The 27769-nt window shown below is 43.8% G+C and overlaps 1 protein-coding gene across 2 annotated transcripts; it reads right to left on the bottom strand.

Moving 5' to 3' along the window:
• Positions 1–638: 638 nt before the first annotated feature.
• cc2d1a (coiled-coil and C2 domain containing 1A) lies at positions 639–27047 on the bottom strand. 2 transcript variants are annotated; one of them, XM_026170172.2, is made up of 28 exons: positions 26823–27047; positions 26477–26546; positions 26242–26380; positions 26005–26108; positions 25681–25926; positions 25226–25541; positions 24381–24490; positions 24200–24272; positions 23425–23526; positions 23176–23303; positions 22033–22105; positions 21777–21910; positions 21319–21406; positions 20516–20592; positions 20258–20353; positions 18115–18237; positions 17802–17860; positions 9936–10052; positions 8862–8935; positions 8715–8773; positions 8478–8629; positions 8268–8358; positions 8043–8192; positions 6105–6296; positions 5867–5993; positions 4370–4446; positions 4168–4215; positions 639–4087 (listed from the first exon to the last, which is right to left on the bottom strand). In XM_026170172.2, exons 2-28 carry the CDS (start codon positions 26531–26533, stop codon positions 4055–4057), a joined length of 3045 nt encoding a protein of 1014 aa, XP_026025957.2. In that variant the 5' UTR covers positions 26534–26546; positions 26823–27047; the 3' UTR covers positions 639–4054. The 2 variants fall into 2 exon arrangements, with proteins under 2 accessions (XP_026025957.2, XP_080158854.1); XM_080302728.1 differs by having other exon boundaries at positions 6105–6298; positions 8051–8192.
• Between the last annotated feature and the right edge of the window lie 722 nt (positions 27048–27769).

Raw genomic sequence — 27769 nt, 5'->3', positions numbered from 1 at the left:
CTCTCACATTATCTGAAATGAGAGTCACACAAGCGGATAACAGAGGAAAAACAAGAAGCATTTGAACCTGTTCTACCCTTTGGCATTGAGTAAAAGCCACTAAAGACTCTGCTGTTTGCAGAGAGATAAAGTGTGCTTGCTAAGGAGTGAAAGCATAAGTGAAATATTCCACTACGTGTTGAATCGTCAACGGGTGCCTGATTTTTGTGTTTTTCTTTACATAAATACATTTGCATCCTCTTCTGATGCAGAGAAAATTCAAATTAATTAAACCAAGTCTTCCATGTGGAAGGGCAAACTGACCCCTGCTTAATTTATTCTCAATACTCAAATGTGGTTTCAAACATGTGTTTCTTAATTGTTCTTTCGTTTTTGTTCAGCTGGTTTCTGGGATGTTTTTCTTCTCATTCTTTCAGTGTAGTTGTCATCATTTGACATTTCTTAGGTTTAGTTTTTATACAAACCCTCAGAGTTAAGTAGACATCCTTACCAAACACATGCATCAACACTCCCTCGGGCTGGGTGTTCTTGACAAAACAAAAACTGCATTTATATTTTATTTTAGTTAGCTTTATTACATTTCATGTGTTTTAGTGTTATACTTACCTATAGTAGACTTAATAATGACACAAACTCACTGCGGTTTCACCACTTTATTCGTGTCAACACCAACCTCATACATAAGATAATAAAGCCTCAAGAATCAGGCCGTCATACATTCCCATTTTAAACTGCATCAATCATCAAGACATTCACTTAAAAAAAAAGAGACAGAGCATATTATGCCATATTTACCAAATATAAATATTACATTTATAATGATTGCCCTTACGTGACTTAGCAAATTTTTTAAAAGATGTCAGCTTCAACAATAAATGGATACATTTACCCAACTCATCGGGAAGAAAGTAGTAAAAACAAAAAAATAACAAAACTTAGACCAAACTTTTTTAAATGAAATCAATAACAGGATAAAGACAGACAGCCAAACAATCGTATGAAAAGAGAGTGAGCAGGAGTGTGTGTGTTGTGGTGTGTTGTATATGCAGAAACGGAGTGTGAGTCACCAGCAGGACAAACTAACAATATGTCCCTCCACCCGGGTCCTGACCATCCACCTACCACACTGAATGCTGATGAGCTCGTTGCTACGACAACAGGTCAGCCTCAGAGGCCGCAAGGTTATTTGGGGAGTGGGGTGATGTGGCAGGAGTGCGTTTGTGTGTTTGGGGTGACGTGGGGTTACAGCTCTGGATTTAAAAGAAAAGGAAAAAAGTGGGTGTGGTCTAGGCGGGGATGGGGGTGGCGGTGTGCAGTTGCACTTTTTGTGCAGGCTCAAACATGCAGCTGCTACACGGTCACACTCAGATGTTTTTCTTTTAATCGGAACGACATCTTTGTGTTGTTGTTGTTTTAGTCCAACTCACTATTTTCCATTAGAGCTGGTCTTTCTGTGAACCCCACTCCTGGGACAGATGTTCTGTTTTCAAATAATTCATTCAGCTTTGCGTTTCATCCACAGGAAAAACAAAACAGAACACGGGAACATTAAAATTAAATACTAGTCCCTTTGTTTTAAAGTTATAAGCAGTAATTGGGGGCTTCTTTCCTTTCTGTGTGTGTTGCTAACATGAGGCCATTACTTCCGGCGACCCAGAAACTGATCTCCAAATATTGGTCATTCAGTTTCATGATTAACTTATACAAGGAAGTATAGAGGTCCACCATAAGGACTTTAAGAATTTTGTTTTTTTATGTAACCCTCTGCTGATTGTCAAAGAAAATGGTTCTGCTGAAACAAACAGGCACATGTTTACTCCAGTTTTACATGCATAGCCCCTCTAACAGATTTACAGCTGAGTGTAAGGTCCGGACAGAGAGGTGGTTCAGACTTTCAGCTGTGTTCACCCCTTGGCTCTGCCCTGCGTACAGTATGAAAACCATTAGCAGAACCTTCAAATTTGCTCAAGTTGAGTAATCCGCTGATTCACTATTTAAATCTTTCTTAATGCCCAAAGCTTTACAAATAAATTTGTACTTAAACTACACTGCTGCATAAATGCATCATTGACATTAATCCAGACCTGCTTGGCTCGAGCTCGAGTTTTAGGAGCGTTCAAGATTATAGTCTGTGCCGTACAAAGATTTAAATAAGACACAAACGATCACCTAGAAGGAAAGGGAGCACGTTTAAAGATTTGAAGCCATGTTTAATACTCCAATCTGATGTTCTAATGCTACGATCTATCTACAAAATAATATGAGATGATCAAAATCAGCATAACATTTACAAAGAGTCAAAAGATGTCCTCTGTTGATTAAAAAAAAAAAGAAAAAGTGGGGCAACGGGTGTTACATAAGGGTCACCACACAGTGGAAGGCCAACTTTAACCGGGATTATTTGCTAATGGAGTGAAGCAGTGAGTGGATTAGCGTGAACACATGATTATCTGACGTGTCACATGACCAAAAAACTATTAACTGGAGTTACCAGACATCGTTAATATTGAGGATTCAAACACAAAACGCACAATAAGGCTCACTTAAAGTAGTCTGCTACATCCCGGCTGGATGCAATCAACGTGCAACAGGAGCTATTGTCAGATTAGCACACCAAACATCTGCCCACATGGCAGCCCACATTTGTCGGATTTTTTTTTTTTTGTACATCTTGTGGTGTTGTGGCAAATCATTCTGATCATTGCAATCTGCCCACCTCAACTTTGTCAGCGTGTCAAAGTTTAAGTGGTTTTATCTGTATTTTGTCCGCTTGACTTTATTCTCCAAAAAGAAGGGAAGGCAGAGAGGAAGATGATGATGACATAGGTGTCTGTGGGAGAACTGAGACAGAAATGAGCAATTACCCAGCCATACTGACACTTATAGGGCCGCCTTCCTGTGGTTAGATTTTTCAGTATCCACTGTGCTGCCACTGGAGAGCTCAATGGGACAAATTCTGTTTTTGCATCCACCACAATCTGTGGGGGAAAAAAGCACTCTGACGCAGCAGCTCTAAACTGTTTTAAACTAAGTGACAGCACAGCGGGCTTCATATTGTTTAAGAGTTTAAATAGATTATGAGTAGGGCAGCCTATTAATCAAGAATAATCTTGAAAGGAATGGGTGCGAGGAAAATAAGATGACGAAGACGACAAAGAAGAAACAGCTGATGAAGACGCAGCAATCTCTTAGCGAGGCTAAGCTTCTACCACATTCATGGCAGGCTGTTAAAACCCCTCTTCCCAGCCCCCAGAGGCGACTCTACGTCTGATGTAGTCGCCTCTTTGGTGACATAAACACTAATCCCTTATCATGGGATGTAGGCTGCTGCACCCCGAAGCCCCATTTTTTTTGTTGTTTTTTTTTTTTCTTTTATTCCCGTATCACAGCACTCCAAACGGAGCAGATTACTGTAATCTGTGAACACTGGAGCAGACAGATTAGATTAAGCTCATTACACACATAAAATACAGGGAAAAAGGTAAAAAAAACCCCTCTAGTTCACTGGTTAAACACACCTAAGAGTGCGTGGACAAACACACACACGCACCTTCACACACACATATTTTTGGTCATCTGTAGACACCAAAAGCCGGTGCCGAATGTAAAACGTCAAGTCTTCTGGCAGATTACTTCATCAAGAATTGTCACAGGAACGTTGGGAAAAAAACAAAAAAAACCCAAAACAAAATAGAATACCAGCAAAGTCTGTAAAGCCATTCTTTAGAAGCAGTTTCCTGTAGTGTTTGTCTTGTTTAAGTGCAAATGCATCTCCCTCTTTACACATTTGGATGTGTTTTTAATTGCCGTCTGCTTGGCGGCTGCAGCCGTTTGTTAGGTTATTGTGGCAGGTAACTAACCACATATGACACAAGCTAAAGGAACAACTGACTGAATTAGCAGTTTAGCTCATGCAGTTGTTTTGCAGCACTGAATCATGCTAAAGGTACTTATTGTACCCACTGTAGCGTTTGGTATATGAGTGTGTATGAGAGAAAGAGAGAGAGAGAGAGAAAACAGTACTCCAGCCAAGGCTCCACTCCTTATTCTGCTCTCATCCAGTGCGTTTCCTCTTCAGCGATTCCAGCTGGAGCAGAGAGAAGGTGTAAACACACTGAACAAACTGCTTTTATATACACATGACAATTACACAACAGCAAGCCTTACCTCATTCTCAACCATCTTCAACCTGCCCAGTGCATCCTTGGCAGCGTCCTATATAAGGAGAATAAAAAAAAATTTTCACACTAAAACACACACACACACACACACACACACACACACACACACACACACACACACACACACACACACACACACACACACACACACACACACACACCTGTCCATACCCTGACCCTGCACTCACCCGGTTTCCTTGGCTGGAGTATTTTTTCACAGACTCAGAAAGTCCTTGAACGAAGCGTTGCAGCACGTTTTCATATTCTGCACATGTGGTGAAGGAAAAAGTGAGTTACATGATTCGTTATCATCATCATCTTAAACAGAATGAATTTTTTGCGAGAAAACAGAAAGAAGTGATGGGGAAACGGTTCATCCCGACCTGGGATTTAGGCTCAGTTTTTGCCATCATACTGATTTTTAGATTTTTTTTCAAATCCCATATTGAGAAATAGTTATGCTGCATTTGTTATTTATGCATTCTTTGTTGTTTTTTTTTTAACATTGTATAGTATTTTGTTCATAAGCTTTTCTGTGAGCAGTGAGTCTGTTCTTCAGCTACAACTGCAAGCCAGTAAGGAAGCACTGCCACCTATGTACTCTTGAGATGGACAGTTATACGGAGACGTCTCGTTACTCAAAGCTAATTCTCTTTTCATCTTCAGCCAGTGAGTCCTGTGTTTGCTTTCCTCAGTAGATTTAGAACAAATAAACCAGTAACCATAAAACAGCTCGTTTCTGCCTGTGCTTTGGGTAAAGTTGCACGCAAGGGCCACTCATGGCCCCTCGATGCAGCAGCCTCCACCACAGGATCTGTGGAGTGGCAGCACAATCACACACATCAAGAGACTGACACAGCAGCAGCAAGGACAGCAAAGCCCACAACTAACCAACTAACCGACCAACCAACCACTCTGAGGGACACTGCCAAATGCAGGTAGAGTTTCTCTGAGATGCAGAGACAGTGACAGCAGCAGGAAACCTTAAATAATCCTTAATAATAAAACAACTTTTACTTTCTCCGCAGAGGGGATCCTCAATTTATGACTTGAGTGCCAATTTGATGCATCTATCAGACTGAATTACTGCAAAAATTAAAGCTGCCACAAAACCTGCCTGACAAAAAAGAAGATGCAGAGATGTTGTTGCATCCATAACCCGATGTTCATCAATGTAATAATTTAAAAGTTAGATTTGGAGTTTTGCAAGATCAATTCTGAAGTGCACAGGGTGCTGCTCAGATTCAGCCAAATGCTGCAAAACTGATCCGACTTCACTTCACAGTGCAAACGAATAATGAAACGCAAGGCAAAAAAAATAATGGGACAGTCTAACCTAAAGGAGCTTTTCAGTTATTAAATAGTTTGTGAATGCAAAGACTCACAAAAAAGCAGCAACTGAATCTGAATCTAATATCTAATATTGTGGTATACAGAGCAGAAATGACAAAAACTGTTCCATTTAGCTGAAACAATTCTAGGCTGTAGTGGTGATCCCAGTGATGGACTTGTGATGGAGCTGTGTGCTGCTATCAGCCAGTACTTTGAGGACCTGGACTGCTCTACATAGATGCTGTTGACGAAAGACTTTCCTGTCTCGGTCAAGTTGTTCCAAAACGGAGTCAGGCTAAGATTTTAGGGAGGGGTAAAAGCACATGTTCAAAAGTAAGAGATGTGTGTGTTACCTGTGAGCATGGCAGGAGAGGCTCGTTCCAGCTGTGCTTTCTGCCACTGCAGTCGGTGTGTGACCTCTTGGTGCTGATGGATGAGGTCAGACGGGGTTTCCCGCTTGTTCTTTCTGTACTCTGTAATCTGAGAGACAAGCGTAATGAGTGACGAGACCTTGGCGCCTTCGGGCCATTGTAAGCATCAGTGAAGTGCACGTTGTGGGTCGACTCGGGCCGCATGAACACGCAGTACTACCTTCCTCTCCAGCCGCTCCTTGTCGTAGTTGAGGAGGCTGAAGCTGTGGAGTTTGTACTGTGGAGGGGAGCTGCTGGAGTGACCGCTCCTGCTGCTCGCCTCGTGTTTCGGTTTAGACCGAGGAGATGCAGGCTGATCAGAGCTGCTTCTGCCGTTTCCTCCATGTCTCGGTTTGGACTGAGGAGATGGAGCCTAAACAAGCAGACCAGAGCATTTCTTAGATTTCTTGGGCAACTGACTCATTTTCACCCAGGTTTATGAAAATCAGGTTATTTGACTTGTGCATTGCTAGTTTTTGTAATGCCTACCTTTATTTACCCGTAATCTGACTAGCAGGCTGGTTTACACACAACAAGTTTGCAGTCCAAACACATCTAAAAGGTACTGGCCGCACTTAATGTGAGTGAAAAGCCTGCAGTCTGCTACGATGTGAGCAATGCTTTTTGCTTCTTCTGGCTACTGACAGTGGGAAAGACTAAAAGCTGGTACAGCTACTGGACTGACGATTTGCTTTCCAGCACGCTCAGAGTGTTTAAATTCAAATCTTTGTCACTATTCTGTTTCAACTTTGTTTGTAATTGTTCGTGAAATAGATTGCAGTTTAAACCATGGGTAAGAATATATGTGTAGATGCAAAACATCAATAAATAAGCATCATTTATTTAAAACTGCTTTTCACAGATAAGTGGTAGCAAGGCAGTGTACTCAAATAAAATAGAATAAACATTAATTGTCCTAAAAAAAAAATAAAAAAACGATACAGAATGAATTAAAATCAGTAAAGAAGCCTGGCTGACTAAAAAAAAGTCAGTAAGCATCAGTAAGACACCCAAACACGAAGAAGGAAAAAAGATGCCTAAAGCCGAGAGTTTGAGTGAGTTTTAAAGCAAGGCTGTTTGTCATTTCTATTTAAATGCAGCATATACTTTACAAAAAGCACACGAATGTATTAACACTCAAGTCAGGCCTCATTGAATCATCGCAGCAGAAGATGACACAATGAGCTAATGTAATTACAACAGCGCCAGTCGCACCTCAAACAACCTGGTTGAAAAAAATTACGCAAGTAAAACAACTAATAACAAAAAGCAATAATTTGAGGAAAGTACATGCTTCTTGTTTGTTTTCCTTCTTTTGTGGAGCCATGTTTAATAAACTACTTCCATCACAGCCATTTTTTCCCTATTTTGTGCTTTTCAAATATATTTCTTGCATTTCCACTCCATGTATCTGCTGCATTTATGTGATCATGCATCCTGGCTTCTGTAATTCTACCCAGGCAGCTCTATGACTTGAACTGCATAGAACGGTCTATATTTTGAAAGAATCCAATTTTCTGTTTTTTTTTTCCATGTGAGAAAGTAAAACTGTGATTCTTTTGAAACTGTCTGAAATTCACGTGTGAAAACTGTTTCTCAGAAAGCAGCGAAACACGACAATTGTTCAGATAAAGATATCGCTGTAGTCTCCATTTTTCCTGAAAGGCTATAACGGTGTTTCCACTCATTGACTAAACATTATGCAGCAGTATGGATTCAAGAGTTTGCCAGTTTCTCCTGTGCCAAAGAACCACTAGCACTTGAGTTCATAAAGTAATTGCGTGAAGAATAAAGAGAACTCGCGAAGACGCTAAAATCTTGTACACTCTAAGACTTAAAATCGCTGCGTGAAGTGGGATGTTACTGGTAGATCACCAGTTTTAAAATAGATGTGGTTTCAGACACTATTTGATCAGCCACCAAACACTTTGTTTATACTGGCTGACTTCACACTTCTGCTCTGACAGATATGAACATCCAGTTTGTGAGGCAGCACTTTGGCTCAGTGTTTTGCACAGTTTGCATCACACATAGAAGTCTTGTGTACGTCCCTGCTTGAGCTGGACGTGTTTCAGTCCAAAGACAAAGGCGGGTCAGTTTAATTGATAACACTACTCACCCGTTCCTTTTGTTTCTCTGTCGGCGTGGAGACTGGTTCGAGAGTCAGCCACTTCTCCTTCACTGGATGCAACTCGACGCCTGACAGAGGCTCTCTGATCTTCACCCTCACCTCCAGCTTTCCGCCTGTAGTTTTACGTCCATCCATCACCTACAAAAAACAAACGCGCGCAGTTAAACCGCCTCTGAACATGTGTGGGTGCGCGCACGCGTAATCAACACTCACCTCTAAGATCTCTCTGATTTCACAGTGATTTTCTAGACCTTCTAGCTTCAGCTGAGCAGTTCCCAGTACTTTGTCATTCTTAAACAGGCCTCTGTAAACACAGCAGAGAATACAATTTACAGAAGCTACAACGAGGGGAAAAAAAACAAACAAAACACACCGATATGGAAGCATATTCTCTTTTTTTCTACTGAAGCTGCTGCGTTTTACCCCTTGTGGATGATTTCAAACTTGATTCCCTTGGATTGTATGACTCGTTTAAAGGCCCTGTGGCCGCGGTTGATGTTGAGTCTGAAAGTCTCTTTAAACTCTGGACTGCTGGTGTTCTTTACTGTGTTGGTTTTGTCCCTCTGAGCCTCCTCCTACACACACACAGAATTCATTAACGCACATATGTAAATACACGGACTGAAACGTCCACAGCGAGTGAATGTGAAAGATTCTCACCGCGCTGGGAAAAGGAAACTCAAATTTTACACTGGCATCCAGATCATTAGCAGAGACACCTGTGGAGAGAGAGAAGCTAGGTGTCAGTGCACAGCGATCTGACAGATTACTGCCTGGTAATTTCAAAGATGGGGATGACTTCAATACCAGAGGGAGCTGGGAGGTTGATGCCTCGGGTGACGTACAGTATCAGGTCATTGAGTGTCAGGTTGGGGTTGATCCTGCGGAGCAAAACAACAACAACAAACAAACAAACATAAAAAACACCATTCAGAAACAGCTTCAAAAGTCAGCATCAGTCAGCATCACGGAGAGGCAAACAATTAACTGATGAATGAGTCACCGCCACAGTCGCTTAGCTGTTAGCTCCGTATGACACTGGAGCAGAGGCAGAGTGAGTCACAATGAGTCACTCTGAGTCATCCATCAATCCAGTCAGGAAAAGCACTACCTTTAATGTTCAATCATTTGCTTTCAAAATTAAACAGCTCATGTACGAGTAGAAAATTAAATATAAAGGACAATCCTCATAGAGTCAAAACATCTTGATTATAACGTTTTAAAAAATACACAATAAAAGTGACAGTTTGATGAACCGCGGCTTAATTGACTGACTGACAGATTTTCCTTTTTCTGCAGGCACTGACATAATGCCACAAGATGAGTAACAAAAAGTTATACAGATGATTAGTAGTCTTTATCATAGGCGTCCTCTGGATGGATGAATTACATTAATTAACATCATGTTGGCCATTATACTGCAGGCTGATTTGTATTAGGTTTTTAAGGCAGATGTATTTGTCATTTGTCAAATACATCTGCCTTAAAAATTAATTAAAAACATGGCTTAAATCAACCATTTAAAAAAAATAACCAAAACACAAATTATATAATCTAACGAATCTAATCCGACTACAGAGCTGGTTAGTTTTTTCTTTTCTAATTTTGATAACGCTGTTGAAGTGACTTGATCTCCAGTCAGGATGTTACTAAGATATAAACTGATCTGAAAATTTGATAGTTAAGTAAAATAAGGATAATGTTGACAGAGCGCAGCAGAACTATGACTAGAAGAAAAATCAGGTAACGTTTGGCCGGAGGAGACCACGAAAGATTTACAGAAATCCTTCTGGACCAAAGTGATGGACCAACAGACAAACTGAGCGACTTGCGATGGTGTTTATTATGAATGAATCTGTATTCTGAATGTTTGCTACTGACTTGATAGAGTTGAAGGTTCTCTCCTCGGTGCGGCACTTGGGGACTGGATGACCCTTTGTGTAGGCGCTCTTTAGAATCTCTATGTACTTCATGGTCTCCTCAAGTAACTTCTCAGACCTGGGTGAGAGACAGAGTCATGATTTTTAGATCTGTGTGACAAAAAACATTTTTCTTTTAGTTTGATTTTGTCATTTTTATGCATTTTCGTGTCTACACGTCTACACACATCTTGGTCTCGCCTGGTACTGAAATACAACAAGTTTAATAACTGCTAGAGATGGCACGATACCACTTTTTTATGTCCGATACCGATACCGATATCATAAATTTGGATATCTGCCGATACCGATATGAATCCGATATAGTGTTTTTTAATCAACAAAACTGTTTTTTAAAATATCTTGCTGCATTTTGCAAGTCTGCAAGTTCATACTCAAGTTTAAAACAACTACACTAAAGCTATTCTGTTATACCTGTATACAAAAAAAATATTTCATAGTTCAGCAATACTGATCAATCTAATAAACTTAGACTTACACCATCCTCCCTATTCTGGTATTTTAAAGAGTACTTAGCGTAAATATTAAGCAACCTAACTAATAGGGTTCCAACTCCCAGCAACAACAAAAATAAATAAATAAAAAATAGGGAACCACCCCTCACGCTCCACCTCATGATGCTTAATCGACGTAATCAACCTTAATTTGATGCAGTGTGAAAAAAATGCACAGAAATCAATTATTTTTCAAGAAATATTAAATAGATTCAACATCTTTCTTCAACAAAATTGCAGACTGCACAGATGGTACCTTCCCAAAGTAAAAAGTACTATAGCTTACTAGGGTATATATATTAGACTTAATAGTCACTATGTACAGTAATTGACTTCTATTCATTTTACATCAAATTAAAACTTTGGGTGTCAGATAATTATTTATTAAAAGCTAGACATTTTAAATGAGAATAAGAAAGAAAAGTATGTCTTTGTGCCCCCTTTTCCCAGTTAATGCCCTATCGGCCCCCCTGGCTAAACTTTGCTAGATCCGCCCCTGCACAGTTACCAGCCGTCAGCTACGTAGAAAAAGATCCTGGTGTAGAAAGTAATATTAAATAAATTCTAACAACAGCTTATCAAGCTTAAACGTGCTGCTGTTGTTCAGCCGCTGGTTTGCTCTTTCTGGCGCAAAGTGGACCAAAAACAAACGACTCGCGACAGAAAAGCCGATCAGCTGATTTAAGCAGTTTCATGATTGAAGTAGCAGCCGGAGAGCGAGAGGCAGTCGCTTGTTAAGCTTAACGGAATGCTTTACAAACATTCAGCGATGGACTTACACACTTGCTTTACTTCTCTCGGGGATAACTTTGTCGGAGATGAAACGCCAGGTTGCTAGCGAAGCTCCACATGCAATCCAGACCACTGACAGGTCCTGCATGCCACAGCTGCTCTATCACGTGATGCATACGTTCTGAGGTGAGTTACGGCGTGTTGCAAGTTCCCTTTCAGTCGATTCACTCGGTACAACACATAAGTATGGGATATCACGCCCTCGCGTGTCCTGGCTGAAGAAACCTTTATTCACGCCTTTACGGCAGATGACGTGTGATGACACGCGCAAGGCCCCGCCCGCACATATAGCCGCTGCCATCACCGTCATCCCTCAGTTCTTACGCTCTTCACCTCGCTGAGAACACCTCTGCTGAGTTGGGCTAGCTAGCTACTGCTAGTTAGCTCCGTTGTCTGCCAACTTGAACCTAGCTTAACTGCCCCTGTTGGTGTTAGCCTCCACCGCCCAGCTGGTGCGTAGGCTGCCCGCGGAGCGCTATTTTCAAGTTTTTCTTGTGCAGCGTTTCGCTTTGCGTTTTGGGAATGGACTCCAAACCGAAGCGAGCAAAGCAGAAATCTTCTGTTCGCCCCTGTCCTCAGGGATGTGGTTTCTCTTTGCACGACAGCGACCAGCACGATGCCTGCCCTGTCTGCCTGGGGATCGTCCACGCTAGGAGAGCGTTGACGGAGCCCGAAGCTTGTGCATTTTGTCGCCAGCTCCGACGCTCGACCCTGGAAAGACGGGTGACGTTTGTGGAAAGAGTGCTGGGACGCTCGGCTGTCGCACGGCATGACCCTCTTCTTTCCGAGTCTGGAGCCCCGGCTTCGTCCGAGTCCGAAGACGAAAATTTTCAGGTCGATGTCCCCGCGATTAGCTGGGCTGACCACATGGAATACGTTGACGGGTTAGCCGATGACGGACCGGAACCATGCAGGAGCGCTGACGGGCTTCAGCCTGGGTTGAAGCCCGCCAGCGCTCCCCAGGAAGACGATGACGTGCTGGACATCGGCCTGGACATCCATGGTTTGTCGGAGGATGAGCAGGAGAGCTCATTGTCGACCCAATATGCCGCCGCTGCTGCGCCGGTCGGCCACGATGACACCTCTCTTTTCTCCCTGTTTCGCCGTGCCGCTGAGAAGCTGCAGGTGGACTGGCCCTCTCCTCCACCAGCTCGGAAGCCGTCGCGGTTTGCGGGTTTTTTCCTTCCACCGGAGCCCGCAACGGCCAAAAACTGCCTCCCCATGTTCCCAGACTTTCTCTGCGAGCTAACAGCGTCATGGGACAAACCTCTGTCTACCCGCGTCACTGTGCCCGGCTATGGACAGTACATGGAATTGGACGGCGCCGAGGGAGCTGGTTTAGCTAACCCACCCCCTATGGAGCCGTCTCTGGCTGCTTATCTGGCCCCGTCCCATAACCATGGTGTCGGTGGCCCCGCAACTCTGCCGTCCAAGCACTGCAGATTCTCGGCCTCGCAGCTGGAGAAGATTTATCGGGCTCAGGCCGGCACCGCTCGAGCCATGAGCTCCGTCACCATGCTCCAGACGTACCAAGCAATGTGCCTGGCGGAGCTTGGATCGCTGGTTCCGGAGGACAGCCCGCTGTCACCTCTTCTTAACGAGGTTAGAGTCACCACGGATTACATCCTCCGTGCGTCTCGCTGTGCAGCGCTCTCCCTGGGCAGAGGGATGGCTTCGACAGTGGTGGCGCAGAGGCACCTGTGGCTGACCCTCTCCGACGTCCCTGATAGAGACAGAGCTGTGTATCTGGACGCACCAGTGTCTGCGGCTGGGTTATTCGGACATTCACTTGAAGCCATTCAGGCTAGATTCGATCTGAGGAAGAAGCAGACGGAAGCTCTGCGCGACATCATCCCCAGACGCCAGCCCCAGCCCACTGCTAGCTCTCACAGGCCCGCCGCTCCTCTGACAGCTGGCAAGAGACCGGCGCCCACTGCTGGAGTGGGAGGGCCGCCGGCGAGAGCACGTACTCCGGCCCGAGCTCCACGCCAGTCGGCCTGGGGCAAAGGCCCTCCCCCGGGCCCCCGACGGGACCCGACGCCCAGGAGGAAGAAGCCTCAGCCCTCCTAGCTGTGATTGCGAGTGGGGAAGGGATCCGGCAGCAGGGAGACGCTGCTCTTACCCCTCTGTTGCCGCACAAGAGGTGCCGCTTAAGTTCTGTTCAGGTTGTCAGCCCCAGAAGGCGCTGCACTTCCCTATCGCGGTCTCCCAAGCACATAACCCCTGCACACGGTTCAGATGTGTTGAATGTTCAAGCGACCACATCGAGTGTTCCCGCTGTTTTTCATTGTTATGCCCCGGAAAAGGTGCACCCAACAAAATGTATAAATGTACATGTTCCCATGTTGCAATCAATAAAGAGTGTTGTTTACTCTCAAACAATCTCAAATGCTCAACCTGCAGGCGAAATGAGCCAGGTCAGGCAGGGGATGCAGTCCCCTGCAGACACACTGGGGGGCGACGGCGCCCCGCCGTCAGTGCTGCAGGCCAGTCGGCTGGCTGCTCACTTCCCTCAGTGGCGCGCTTGCGCCCCCTCTCCGTGGGTGCTGCAAACCGTTGCCATGGGTTACCGGTTGCAGTTCCGGGTCAAGCCGCCTCGTTTCCAAAGAGTCGTGAACACGATTGTCAACCCCGAGGCAGCCTTGGTACTCAGAGAGGAAATACAGGCGCTATTACAGAAGAGAGCAATACGGGTGGTCCCCGCTTCGGAGACGGACAAAGGTTGGTACAGCCGTTATTTTGTCATTCCGAAGAAAGGGGGAGGGCTTCGTCCCATCCTCGACCTGCGAGTCTTGAACACGTACCTGCGAACGTACAGGTTCAAGATGCTAACGCTCAGACAGCTCCTGAGTGCAGTCGGCCCGGGAGATTGGTTTGCGACAATCGATCTAACAGATGCTTATTTTCATGTCGCTATACACCCGAAACACAGGCAGTTTCTGAGGTTTGCATTCGAGGGCGTAGCCTACGAATACCTAGTGCTGCCGTTCGGGCTGTCGCTCGCTCCCCGCACCTTTACGAAATGTGCCGAGGCAGCGCTAGCGCCCCTCAGGAAGAGGGGCATCCGCATCTTGGCCTACCTGGACGACTGGGCTCTCGTGGCTTGCTCCAGAGAACAGGCGGAGACGCAGCTGTCGCGGGTTCTGTCACACATTCAGACACTGGGGTTCTCTGTGAACTTTCAGAAGAGCTCGCTAATCCCAGGTCAACAGATCGCTTTTCTCGGTCTGGAAATATGCTCTCTTTCCAGCCGCGCACGGTTGTCAGAGCACAGAGTGGCCGCGTTTCATCGCTGCCTCGCTCAATTTCAGCGGGGACGCAGACTGCGTTTCCAGACGATATTGCGCTTGTTGGGCATGATGGCATCTATGATCGCCGTAGTGCCGCTTGGGCTGTTGAAAATGAGAGCGTTTCAACGCTGGACTCTCTCTCACCGTTTGTGTGCTTCACGTCACCTCCGGAGGAGGCTGCCGGTAACTGCGTCTTGCATGCTAGCTCTCCGTCCTTGGAGGGAGCCCGGGCTACTGCACCAGGGCTCTCGGATTGGGAGGGTGTTGTTTCGCAAGGTGGTGTCCACAGATGCTTCCCTAAGTGGGTGGGGAGCGCTGTGCGAGGGTGCGTCGGTGAGAGGGATCTGGTCCGCGGCTCAGCGCCAGCTGCACATCAACCACTTAGAGCTGTTAGCAGTGTTCTTAGCTCTAAAGCGTTTCCGTCCAGTCCTGCAGGGCCAGCATGTCTTAGTCAGGACGGACAATTCAACAGTGGTGTCTTATATAAACAGGCAGGGAGGAACACGCTCTCTTCCCCTGTTGCAGCTGTCTCGCTCTCTGCTGTTATGGTGCAGTGTTCATTTTCTGACTCTAAGAGCCACCCATGTCCCGGGCCACCTGAACCTGGGGCCGGACCTTCTCTCCAGGGAGGGTCCTCTGGTGAGAGAATGGAGGTTACACCCTTCAATGGTGGCTCAGATTTGGGATCTATTTGGCGAGGCGCAAATGGATCTTTTTGCTTCCAGGGTGAATGCTCACTGCCCCCTGTACTTCTCCATAATCGACCACGATGCACCCTTGGGCTTGGACGCGCTAGCGCACCAATGGCCAGACGTGCTCCTGTATGCATTTCCCCCAGTGGAAATGATATCTCCAATTCTGGAGAGGGTGCGTCGGCATTCCCTCTCTCTGATCCTGGTGGCCCCTTGGTGGCCCGCGAAGTCGTGGTATGCAGAAATAATCAGCCTGCTTGCAGCAAGTCCTTGGCAGCTTCCTCTCCGCAGGGATCTCCTCTCTCAGGCGGGGGGGGAAGTGTTTCATCCGCGCCCGGATCTGTGGCACCTTCATGCTTACCTGCTGAGAGGTTAAACTTGGTTGCTAAGGGTCTGCCGCCTAGTGTGGTAGCGACGATTCAGAGCGCCAGGGCCTCGTCTACTAGAGGCTTGTACGCTTACAAATGGCGAGCCTTCGAGCGATGGTGCCAGGACCGCCACACTCTCCCATTTCAGTGCTCTATTGTGGATGTTTTGACATTCCTGCAGGAGCTGTTGGATAAAGGCCTTTCGTTTTCGACGATCAAGGTTTATTTAGCGGCTATATCTGCTTGTCATATCGGTTTTGACGGGGTGACACCAGGTGCGCATCCCCTCGCCGTGCGTTTTCTGAAAGGGGTTCGCCGGCTGAGGCCCGTGCTTAAGTCCAGTGTCCCGGCTTGGGACTTGTCTTTGGTGCTGGAGGCCCTTTGTGGCCCTCCGTTTGAACCCGTTGAGTCGGTAGATATGAAACTTCTTTCGTATAAGACCGCATTACTTCTCGCTTTGGCCTCGGCGAAGCGAGTGGGGGACCTTCATGCGCTGTCTGTGCATCCTGCCTGCACACAGTTTTCTCCTGATGGCCGCAAGGTCGTATTGCGTCCGAATGCCGCCTATCTTCCCAAGGTCATGCCTGCGTCTTATAGTTCAATGGAGTTTGAGTTGCTGAGCTTTTGCTCCCCTCCTTTTGAATCTGAGGAGCAGAGGAGGGTGCATTCTCTTTGTCCGGTGCGTGCGCTACGCACCTACATTGAGCGCACTCGGGATGTGCGTTTGTGTGACCAGTTGTTTGTCTGCTTCGCTAATCCAAATAGAGGTAGAGCTCTGTCCAGACAGAGGCTGTCCCACTGGATTGTAGAGGCTATCTCGCTGGCATACAGCACCGGAGGTTTTGCGTTGCCCCACGGGGTGGGAGCTCATTCCACCAGGGGGATGGCGACCTCATGGGCTCTTTTTAGAGGGGTGCCTGTGGCTGATATTTGTGCAGCGGCTAATTGGGCGTCGCCGCACACTTTTGTGCGGTTTTATCGGTTGGACGTTACAGCCCCTTCGGTGGCTCATGCTGTCCTTTCTGCTGGGTCTACCACTCACTAAGGATGTGGTGGTCCCGTTCCGGTTCGGTGGCTGCTCTGCGGGGCGTGTATATAGGTCCCGTGCTTATGTGTTGTACCGAGTGAATCGACTGAAAGGGAACGATTAGTTATGTCTATAACTTCTGTTCCCTGAAGGAGAGGAACGAGGTACAACACAGGGTGGCCCCACTGAGCAGTTGGCTCGGTGAAGAGCGGCTATCGAACTGAGGGATGACGGTGATGGCAGCGGCTATATGTGCGGGCGGGGCCTTGCGCGTGTCATCACACGTCATCTGCCGTAAAGGCGTGAATAAAGGTTTCTTCAGCCAGGACACGCGAGGGCGTGATATCCCATACTTATGTGTTGTACCTCGTTCCTCTCCTTCAGGGAACAGAAGTTATAGACATAACTAATCGTTTTGCGAGGTGCTTTCGTGATATTTAATGGATCGGATTACATTTTTTATTTTTCTCCGATATCCGATCCAGTAATTTAGGTCAGTATCGGACCGATACCGATACGTAATATCGGATCGGTCCATCTCTAATAACTGCACAGCTGAACAGCTCTATTTCCTGAGACAAACACATATATCACTGCATTTGAAAATCCGCGATTACAAAACACTCTGTGCATCATCTGTAAAAATAAATCCTAATTTTCTAGGACAGGACAAGATTTTTCAAACCATGCCAGAAAAATGAGGAAGCAGGACAAACCCTCTGAAGATAAGAAAAAGTTTTAAAGTACAATTCTCAAAGGTTAAATGTCAAAATATTTGAAGAAAACTACAAATATTATAAAGAGGTACATCATATATAAAGATAGCTAAAATCACTGTGTGCATGCTGACAATATAATTAAGAATTACAGAAGTTCTCAGTTAGATTTATTACAGACATTCATTAAAATGAAAAAAAAAACTACATTAATCTGAGTCATAAAACCCTTTCTCTGTATTTCAGATTTTATTGAAATTTTGTGAAAAGGTGAATTTATACTTAATGTGATCACAACCAGATCTGTTCTAGAAGTTGGTGTTGATGCCTTTGATGTAAACAGTGATCTTTTCAATGTTAAGCTCCAACATGACTGCAAAAAAAAAAATCCCACGGTTATAAAACTAAAACAAAAAAAAGTTTCTTACTTTAAAGCCTCGGCCACGTTTCCCGTGTTTGTGAATTGCTGGGAGAGGCCCAGACATTTCTGTTCATGGAGAGAGAACAAAAGAGGGCGTGTTGTGTGTGTGAGAGAGAGAACATACCGTAGGCGAGGACAACAAAATAAAGAACAACTGTTATTTGTCTGTTTAAGAATCACAATCACAATATGTATGAACATTTCGTAACTAATAACCGTAACTAACACATGACATTAACATCAGTATGTAAGGTGGACGTCAAGAAGGTGCTTTTTCAGATAAAATGTAGCATAAAGATGAGGGAAAGGTGCATCTTAACCTCGTACTGCTTTTTCAAGTGATCCATGAGGTTATGGTACTGCTCACTCGTGGTACGAGAAGAAGGAGAGGTACGGGAACGAGCCAGGGTGTAGTCTTCTTCACTTACTGGAAGACTGGGAATCTGTTGTAAAGGAGAAATAGAAACAAACAAATAATAATAAAGACAATTAGAAAGTTACCAGGACCCATTCAAATACAAATGTAACTGATTTAATACAAATATTCTGTTATGAGTTACAACACAGCTTTGAAAACCGCATGTCCAACTTGGATCGAACTCTAATCAGCTGTTACTTCGTTTCCTCTCTGTCTGTTTTTACACTTGTGTGACAAACAAACAGAAGCACAAGCATAATATTCTTGGTTAACACATGAGGGGACACACTGAGAAATAAATAAGTTATAGTGAGTTATATGCAGAGAAGTCAAATAAAAGTGAGGCAAAAATAAATCAAAATCTTATGGGACAACTGGCACAGATATGAAATATGAATAGTGTAATGATGCTGAAAATATGCGTGCGCGCACACACACACAGAGGCGTGCGCGCACACACACACACACACACACACACACACACACACACACACACACACACACAGGCGTGCGCGCACACACAGGCGTGCGCACACACACACACACACACACACACACACACAGGAGGTGAGACCAGGTGTTTTGATTTCACCCCGTGTTTCCTTCCTATCATCTTCTATTTCCGTCACATTGTGTTAACACACCTCACACATTCAGCTCCTGCTGCCGTGACAACCTGTATAGCAGCAAACACACACACACACACACACACACACACACACACACACACACAACTCGTTTAATATAAATTATTTTAGCATGATACAACCAGTCTGTGTATTATTTCAGGTTTTTAGTAAATTTTTCCTGTTTACTTGTAGCTGAGGTATGCACAGTGACGCGCCCAGTGGACATGCCAAACTAAAAAGGGAAGAGCACCTGCAAGCTAACCAACCAGCAAACAAAGAAGCGCACACAAAGCCAACTTTAACAGAGGTGTGAGACAGAGTTTCTTCATCAAGTGTTAAGACAGGCCTGCGTTTCCATTCACTGTGAGATAATTGGTGTTTTTAAAGAATATAAATGTGCAGTATTTTCTTTCCCAGCAGAGACATGGAACCACAAGCTGGGTATGGAGGCAAAATGTTGGCGAGTTGAAAAGACGCATGTAACTACAGGCAAAAACTGACTTTTCAAGCTATGTGATTAGTGTGTGCTTAGTCAAGTTCACGCCAGAAGGTTATGCTGTAGGGCAGCGGTCCCCAACCCCCGGGCCTCGGACTGGTACCGGTCCATGAGTCATTTGGTACCAGGCCGCGAGAGTTGAGGCTCAGGTGTGAAATGTATAGTTTTCAGGGTTTTTATCGGTTTTCAGCGTTATTTTGTTATTGTTTTTATCGTTAACTCGATTTTCCTGGGTCTTTTCACGTGTGTTATGAATAAATCTTATTTTTTCGGTACCGGTACTAGTTTTATTTTGTTGTATTTATCCGCGACACCTTAAAGGCCGGTCCATGAAAATATTGTCGGGCATAAACCGGTCCGTGGCGCAAAAACGGTTGGGGACCGCTGCTGTAGGGTACAGGTAAACCACATGAACAAAAAAATGTTTTAAATTAAAAAAGAATAAATTAAAAAACATTTTCCCCCAATGCTGCCACTATATTGTCACATCCCAGCCAGTAAAATGAGCTATGAGAGCCTTTTCCAAATACGTGTAAATATGCCATTTATTGTGAGTGCCCATCATATTCAAGCTTATGAAACAGGTTGTTATGAGTCATCTGCTTGTTGTAAAACTAATCAGAATGGCTGTGCAGCTTTTTGTGTTGACTAGTTGAGAGTTTCTGTGAGGTTTGATGAGGCTATGTGGTATATGCAGGTTACATGACCATCAAAGCCTGACAAACTACAGATGTCTCACAGTCAACATGACTCTTATTTCCCAGTGTGGCTCTAGTGAAACTAAATTTGACACCCTTGATCAAGATTATCCTGAGTATTACCGATCCACCTCCTATTCAGGGTCGTGGGGGTGCTAGAACCTATCCTAGCTACCGTAGGGCAAGCAGTGATTACTAATATATTGAAAATGTATTTATAACCTTGGTGATGTCAACTGGCAGGCCAGACTTTGCAGCAGTGATCATGGCGTCCAGTCCTTTGGCATGTCTGAGGTGCTGTGCTGCTCCTGTCATGTCCTACAAACGCAGCAACAGATGCATCAATGAAAAATACAACAAAGGTTTGGAATTCCAATAACATCAAAGGCAGCTGTGCTAAAAACATCTGCATAACTGTAAAGATGGCACTGTATGCATCTAAAACAAAAACAAAGAAAAGCTGGGAAGTCAAAAGATTACCTTCATATTTTTGGAGCGCAGTGCCGCACGCATGAAAGCTTGTCGCCTTAGCAACAGGAAATCCAATTGCTGCTGGGCTACAAGGATAATTAAGACAAAAATAAGCGAAACTTACTGTATACCACGTTCACACCGTTAGAAAAAGTTTATTTCAGCTTATCTGTGACTCACTTCTTGACCACACATTGTTTATGTCACATATTGGGTTGAACAGTGTGTGGTGCTGAATCAGATACAGGTCTGATTCTCTTCGCAGTCTGAACAGTAAAAATTGATTCATCACTTGCTTGAAATAAGTGTCATTTTTACATCCTGAACTTTTTGGATGAAATTTGTTTTACTGAAGCCATTTGCATCACGATCCACTCCTGGCTCCAGCTGCATACACCTCTGTAAAGACTTAGCAGCCACTGCAGTACAAAAAACCAAAAGTGAAGTGTTGTCTCGCTTTACCCTCGTCTTCTTTGTCCAGTCGCAAGTTTGCTGACTTCTACTGCACACAGACAAAAGTGTAAACACTGACTCAGGTGTCCTCCATGTTTACTGCTTGGCAACAGCAAAATTAGTGCCCTCGTCTTCTTTTGCACATGCAGGTAAGTTCAGGACTGAGACCAGGTCACAATGAAATCTAATATTGCTCAGTCACTTTTTTCATATAGCGCCTTTTGTGAGAGCGAGAACGGTGAGCATAAATGGGCCATAAGGTTTGCAGTATGACAACACTTCAGTGTTGTGTAACACTCAAACATCGCGCATGACACATGCACATGCCCCTCTTACACACACCCACATTTGAAACTCACCTTTAGCTCCCAGTTTCGGAGTTGAGGAGCCTGCAGGAGCCTGAGGAGCTGGAGACTTTGCTTTCTGGACAGGTGGACGCACCACAGCCTGCAGAGGTTAGGATCAATAGCAAATGAAATGAACACAAGAACAGATTTCAAGGTCACAAAATACAGCTTAATACATCTGTGAGTTTGTGTGTGAATAAACTGATTTACCTTAAAGCGTTTGTGTAAATTATTACGGCTATTAATAAACTTGTTAACAAGCCCAAAAATGATGCAATAGGCAGAAGGTGCAGTTGAGAAAACAATGACTGAATAATCTGCCATAGAAGTTGCAGAAGCTATTATGGGAGACAATAAAGCTTTTTTTTTTGGCTTGGTGCAAAAACAATCAGATTTCTTGGCTGCAAAAAACACAATTTGGCCATTTGGCAGTCCCTGAATTTGTTTTTTCCCCCCATTCTTCTTTTTACCTTGGCAGCTTCTTCGTGCCCATCCTCTTCCTCATCTTCTGCGTCTGCATCCTGGTTTGCTATTTTCATTGCTGTTTCCAGGACACCCATGAAGTTCTGCTGACCACCCTCTGTGCCCTGAAGCGGTGGACAACCTGGAGCAAATAACAAAAATCACGCACACACACACACACACACACACACACACACACGAAGAAGCCTTACACATCAACTCAAGACATCAAAATCTCAAGACACACATGAACTCAAAACTTACCTGGTGGCACGGGTAGATCAGATAAGTTAACAGGTCGGCCAGCTTTGTGAGCTTTGATGGCGTCCTGATATTGCTGTTAAGAGTGAACATTAAGTAATTAATATTACTCAATATTAGGTATTTTAGTACCATGGTAGCATTTACTGGATATTGTTTTATAGTGACATTATGCAGGAAAACTCTGTCATTCAATAAGGCCCCTTTGTTTTAGTTATTTTTCTCTTTGACCCAAGAATTGATGTGTGAGAATCACAGGCTGGTACAAGGTTGAAATACCACAGAGATCACTCCCTCAGCTACATTAGTTTCTTAATCTTTTAGACGCCTGTTGAAGGCCAAATGGTTTGTTTCAGATTTCACTAATGAAAGAACTCTTCGTTTTGTGCCTTGAAAATATGTCGCTGAGATAATCACAATTGTAGCTGAACTAATAAACTACACAAAGGATGCTTCTTCACCCAAGGGCAGGAAGACGCTCCCTTATCTTGGTCTGTACTGGTTTAAACTGATAAATCTGCTGTCTCATGAATTTTACCCTCTATATAAACTGTTGTACTTGTGAATAAAGTTGAGTCACTTTGGGAAGACAATCTAAAGCAGTCTCTGTTTTCTTGTTCTCCCAAGCTGCTCCCGAGCTCGTACTAACACGCTGAATGGCATGCTTGAATATTGCTTGAGAATATATTTGACTGTGTTACAGACTAAGGGACATTCTCTGCTGATAGGTGAAGGTACATTCTCTGCTGATAGACGTCCACGCCTCGAAGGAAGTCGATCCACGGATTAGGCCCTGGAAACCGTTTCCTTCACTCAAGTTTTGCAAGACATAGACATATATATATATATATATATATATATATATATATATATATATATATATATATATATATATATATATATATATATATATATATATATATATATATATATATATATATATATATATTGAAATCTAACATATGAAAGCACACAAAACCATTTCCATTCCAATCCAAGCACAAAATCGAGGAATTAGTTTTTAAAAAAAAGAAGCTGTAACAGCTAAAAATGTTTTAATATCTTGTTTCTTTTAGTTTCACTGAGCATAGAGTTTATTTGGAAAAAACAAGCAAACACATGTGCCACAATATTTGTGTTGTGTACCTTCATAATGCGCTGATGCATCCGGGCCTTGCGATCGTCCCCTTTGCTCTTAGCTCCCTCTGCTGCTGACTTGTATATATCCAACCTCTGCTGCAGGGCTTCAGCCAAACTTTTGGGAGCAGGCAGATCTTCAGAAGGCACAAACACACAGTAACGTACATTATTATTTTAACATGACTTTTTTTTATTTAAAATCACTTCATCACACTTTTTGGTTAAAGTGAAGGACTGGGACTCCTGGAATCTTACCCGCAGTGGCCACCTGGGAGGGCGCAGGAGCAGCAGGAGCAGCAGGGGGGTCAGGTTTAGAAGAAGACTGAGGAGGCGCACTTTGCTCTGTTATTACGTCTCCTGCAGACGGTGGAGAAGTGGACACAGGTTATGATTGTAACTAATTATGAAGTACACATTAAACCCCGTTTGAACATGATTATCAAATCCAAGACCGTTTTTTGGTACAATATAGAGGCCGTGGCCGAGAAGTTTCTGGACCAAAAAATATACGATTGAACTTTATCCAAAGACTTGATGATGTAACTCTTGCTCTCAAGTATTACAGTGAAACAGATTTTTTTAATATACAGTCCTTAATCATCAGAGTTGTTTTTATAGTTTTTGTTGTGAATTAGTCTCTGAAACTCTTTTACATCTCCATTACTTGGAAAGCACTTTGCAGCTGAATAAATATAAAAATGTTTTAAATGATGCTTGTGTGATTGGCGCTAATGTTCTTACAGTTTCTCAATTTTTACTGTGCCTCAACAAGACCAGCCAGAGAACAAGCAACATCTGAGTGAGACTCTGGCACATGTGCAGAAACAAATATGTGACATGAACATACATAACATAACTCAATTAAGTACAGATGACGTGTGTTAGAGTGGAGCTTATAAACTGGACGTTTTTTAAGCAAAATTATTTTATTTAAATGGGCATTAATTTAATTTTATTAAAGGAAACTGTTAGCACTATAGTGAGTGCATGAATGAGCATTTAAAACTAACATTCTCCTTTAACCACTGACCAGGTGGAGGAGGCAGTGAGCTCAGGTCTACTGGTTCGCCCCGGTCCAGTGCCTCCAGTATCACATCGAAGTTCTGCATAAATCAAGAGCAGCGTTGTTAAAACAAACTATGAAAAATCCTCACACTACAACCACACACACACTCTTACTCCAAAGCCCTGGCTGACATCAGCTGTGTTACCTTGGCAGTGAGGTAGTGCTGTTTGGCCTGGTCAATGTTGCCGCTCTGTTTGGCGTGTATGGCAGCCATCTTATAATCCCTCTGTCTGGTCAACACTGCCTGTTTCGCCTCTGCGTGAAGAAGACATAGTCATGTGAGGGCGAGCATTACAGTAACATTTAGTTAGCAGACACGCTACTTGTCAGAGCAGCATAAATTATAATGTATGTTGTCAGTTAAGCGTCCATCGATCTCTTTAACCGCTTATCAAAATAAGGGTCATGGAAGAGCTAAAACCTATCCCAGCTGCTACAGGACTGAGAGGTAGAGTGGTGCACTCACAGGGCTAACTCGAAGAGATAGACAACACACTGTCATCCACACCTACAGCCAGTTTAGAGTCACTCATTAACTAAGCATGTACTGTATGTCTGACGGTGTTAGCAAGGAGACAAAAGCATTCATGCAAACTGCGCGCAGAAAAGCCACTGACCAGGGGATCTGAACCAAGAACCGTTTTGCTGTGAGATCACATTGTGAGGCATTTATTAAAAAGGTGTCGTCGATAACAGAAGCTAGAGAAAATGTACTGTCTGATCAGAAGTGAAAAAAATCCCACATGTATTTTAATCTTAATAAAGGAAAGAAAGCTTCTCTCAAACTGAAACAGAAGTAAAGATCTGCAGAAGGAAAGAAAAACAACGCAAATTAATCTTTTATGCAATGTTGTTTAGTGCAGTTATTTAAATGACCAAATATTATTCAATTCTTTTGAGTACGATGCTAATCTGATTAACTTGCACTATGACCGTGTATTTACTTTTATACTCTTCTAATAAACAGTATAATTCACATAATGTGTTTACCTGAGTGATGAGCATTAGGCTGGCTGGGTGTGAGGGGAGAGATGGCAGGTGTTTCCGGAGTCATGGCAGCAGCTTGCTTTTGGGGAGGGATCAAACGCGTTGGCTTAGTGTTCAGAGGTGTCGGGTCAGCTTCCCTCAGAGGTTTCTGATTGGTGGGAGGGGGAGGGACCAGCACAGGCTTGGGCACCTCTCGTTCTTTAACCACTTCAGGCTGGGCTGGGGAATCCGACTTTCCGCCGAGAGCAACAGGTGGAGGCATCTCTTCTTCATTGACTGGTTTTCCTTTCTTGGCAGATGTTAGCATGGACTGTAGAGTCTAAGGTGGAAGAAAAAAACCCATAAACATAAAGCTTGATCTGAGCAGTAAATGAAAACTTGAAGACTCTAAATAAAGACAAAAGTATGTACACAAGACTTCACATCCTATAAGATGCGTTTCTGCCTATTTGCTTTACCTTCAGCCCGCGTTCATATCTTCGAACTTTGCTAGTCTCGCCTGCAGCCTTGGCGTTGGAAATGGCAGTCTGATACATTTCAATACGCTCGAGGAGCCGTGACTCCAACCCAGTTGCACCACTGGGAGCAGCAGGAGGTGAGGGGTGTGAGGCGACACTAGTTTTAGGAGCTGTTGGTGTAGCGGCAGGTGGAGTTGGAGCAGGAGTATGCTCCTCATCATCCTCCAAAACATCATTCAGTTCTGCCTATGTGCAGAAAGGAAAATGTCAGTTAACTGTTTAGTCCCTGAAACGCTTACGTTTGTGTCTGTTTGTGTCCATTACCAACAGATCTTCATCATCCAAATCATCGTCCCCCATGTCGTCATCATCTATATCTTTCATACACAGAGCTGCCATTCGCTCAATTTCAGCCATGGGAACAGGAGCTGAACAGAAGAGGCAAACATATGAACATAATGTCAACTGCTCTTTGTGATATAAGGAAAAGGTCAGTTTAAACATTAGCACATGAATGAGAAAGAAAGAAGGCTTAATGTGCCAGAAGTGTGTCATCCTCACCTCTCCCATCACCTTTCTTCCCTTGTGCTCTTCCTTCCTTCCTTCCTCCCACCAGATTGAGCAACTCTGCCTCCAGCTCATCATCATTTCCCTCATCATCCATGCCGCCATCCGGAGACAGGTCAAGGAGCAGCCCCATCTGTGACACAGACAGACAGATAGGAGAAACGGCTTCAGAGTCCTGCCTGCTTGCCACACGTAAAGTTTACAGTTATCAGACAGGGAGGGTAATTACCTGTTTGGCTCGGGCCGCCCCTTGACCCCGAGGAGGTGGGTTGCGACTGCGACTCATTGACTTTTAATACCTAAAAGTGAACGCACAAACAGGATGACAGTAAATTACCCCAAAAGGGAAACCAATAGATATAGAATAAAGTTAAAACAAGTACAACTCTGACTCCTTGGAGTAAAATATACATAAATAATGATTACTTAGTACACCTGAGTCGGTACACTTCACTATCAGCCTCAAGGGCAATGTGGCGTAATAAATCAAACAACTTCTATGATCTAATATGCAGTTAGCTTCTATATTTATGCCAGCTAATAGCTAGACCCACAGCTTCACACGGGCTGTTTACCTGCTTAGATTAACGGAGTTAAACGTTAGCGTTACAGCCACACGGGTCGACGGTTAAAATCGGATCCAAATGAGGAACAGCAGACCAGATCTACCGTGACAGATATATTTCTGCCTTCTTTTCGAGTTCCCAAAACAAGATTCGCAGACAGTGGAATTTACTTCCTATATTGCGTCTCCAATAGCAACGAGCATTGCACTTTACGGCTAGACCAGAGCCGTTGAATGGAGAGTCACGTCTCACGTGATTCATGCAGGGCAAATCGATCCCGGAAGTGCTTAGGGAGTGTGATTGCAGAGCGAAAAAGTGTTTTTGTGTTTGTTGTTGTTGTTTTTTGTAATTAGGCATCAAGAAATGCATCATTATGTAATAGTGTGTATACCTCGATGAGGTACATCCATTAACATCTTTGTATATTTATTTATAACTCAAATATTCTAGGATTCATTTGAACTGGAAGCCTTATTTGCTTACTCAACATATTTTAAAACTGTTGAATTGTTGTTCATGTGTTGTTTAACAGCATGCTAATCAGAAAGAGTCTAAACCAAATATATTACTATATGTTGATGGAACAAAATAAATATTTAAAAGTTAATTATTTCCTACCTGCCACGTTTTCTTCATTGTCCTTTCAGAATTTATCATAAATTTATGTTATTTAAGAAAAGGTTATGAAGGATGACATTATAACAATTCACTGCACTAGCATGAGCGTTAGTCTGCTTTCTTTGTAAATACATAGCACACTTGATAATAATAATAATAATATACTGCTATTTGTTCTTTTGCATGACATAGGCAGAAACCTTTCTGTTGTGTATGTAAAAACAATCTGCTACTAAATTAGAACATCAATACTGGGAAGGTTACATTAAAACAAGTTACTGTGTATCATGTATCCCTGTATACATCCTTGTGCTGCTCACTCAGAGATCAGATTATAA

The sequence above is a fragment of the Astatotilapia calliptera genome, chromosome 6, assembly GCF_964374335.1.
Source record: "Astatotilapia calliptera chromosome 6, fAstCal68.1, whole genome shotgun sequence".
Taxonomy (NCBI): domain Eukaryota; kingdom Metazoa; phylum Chordata; class Actinopteri; order Cichliformes; family Cichlidae; genus Astatotilapia; species Astatotilapia calliptera.
The sequence above is the reverse complement of the archived record's forward strand: the minus strand, read 5'-3'. Positions and strand labels throughout refer to the sequence as shown.

What these genes read in the sequence shown, in the direction of transcription:
- cc2d1a (XM_026170172.2), bottom strand. Translation starts at nt 26,533, where the DNA reads ATGAGTCGCAGTCGCAACCCACCTCCTCGGGGTCAAGGGGCGGCCCGA. An exon ending in GAAGAAAGGTGATGGGAGAG is followed by an intron (nt 26,109 to 26,241) that starts GTGAGGATGACA and finishes TCTTCTGTTCAG; the next exon opens with CTCCTGTTCCCATGGCTGAA. An exon ending in TGCGCTCCAAAAATATGAAG is followed by an intron (nt 20,354 to 20,515) that starts GTAATCTTTTGA and finishes CTGCGTTTGTAG; the next exon opens with GACATGACAGGAGCAGCACA.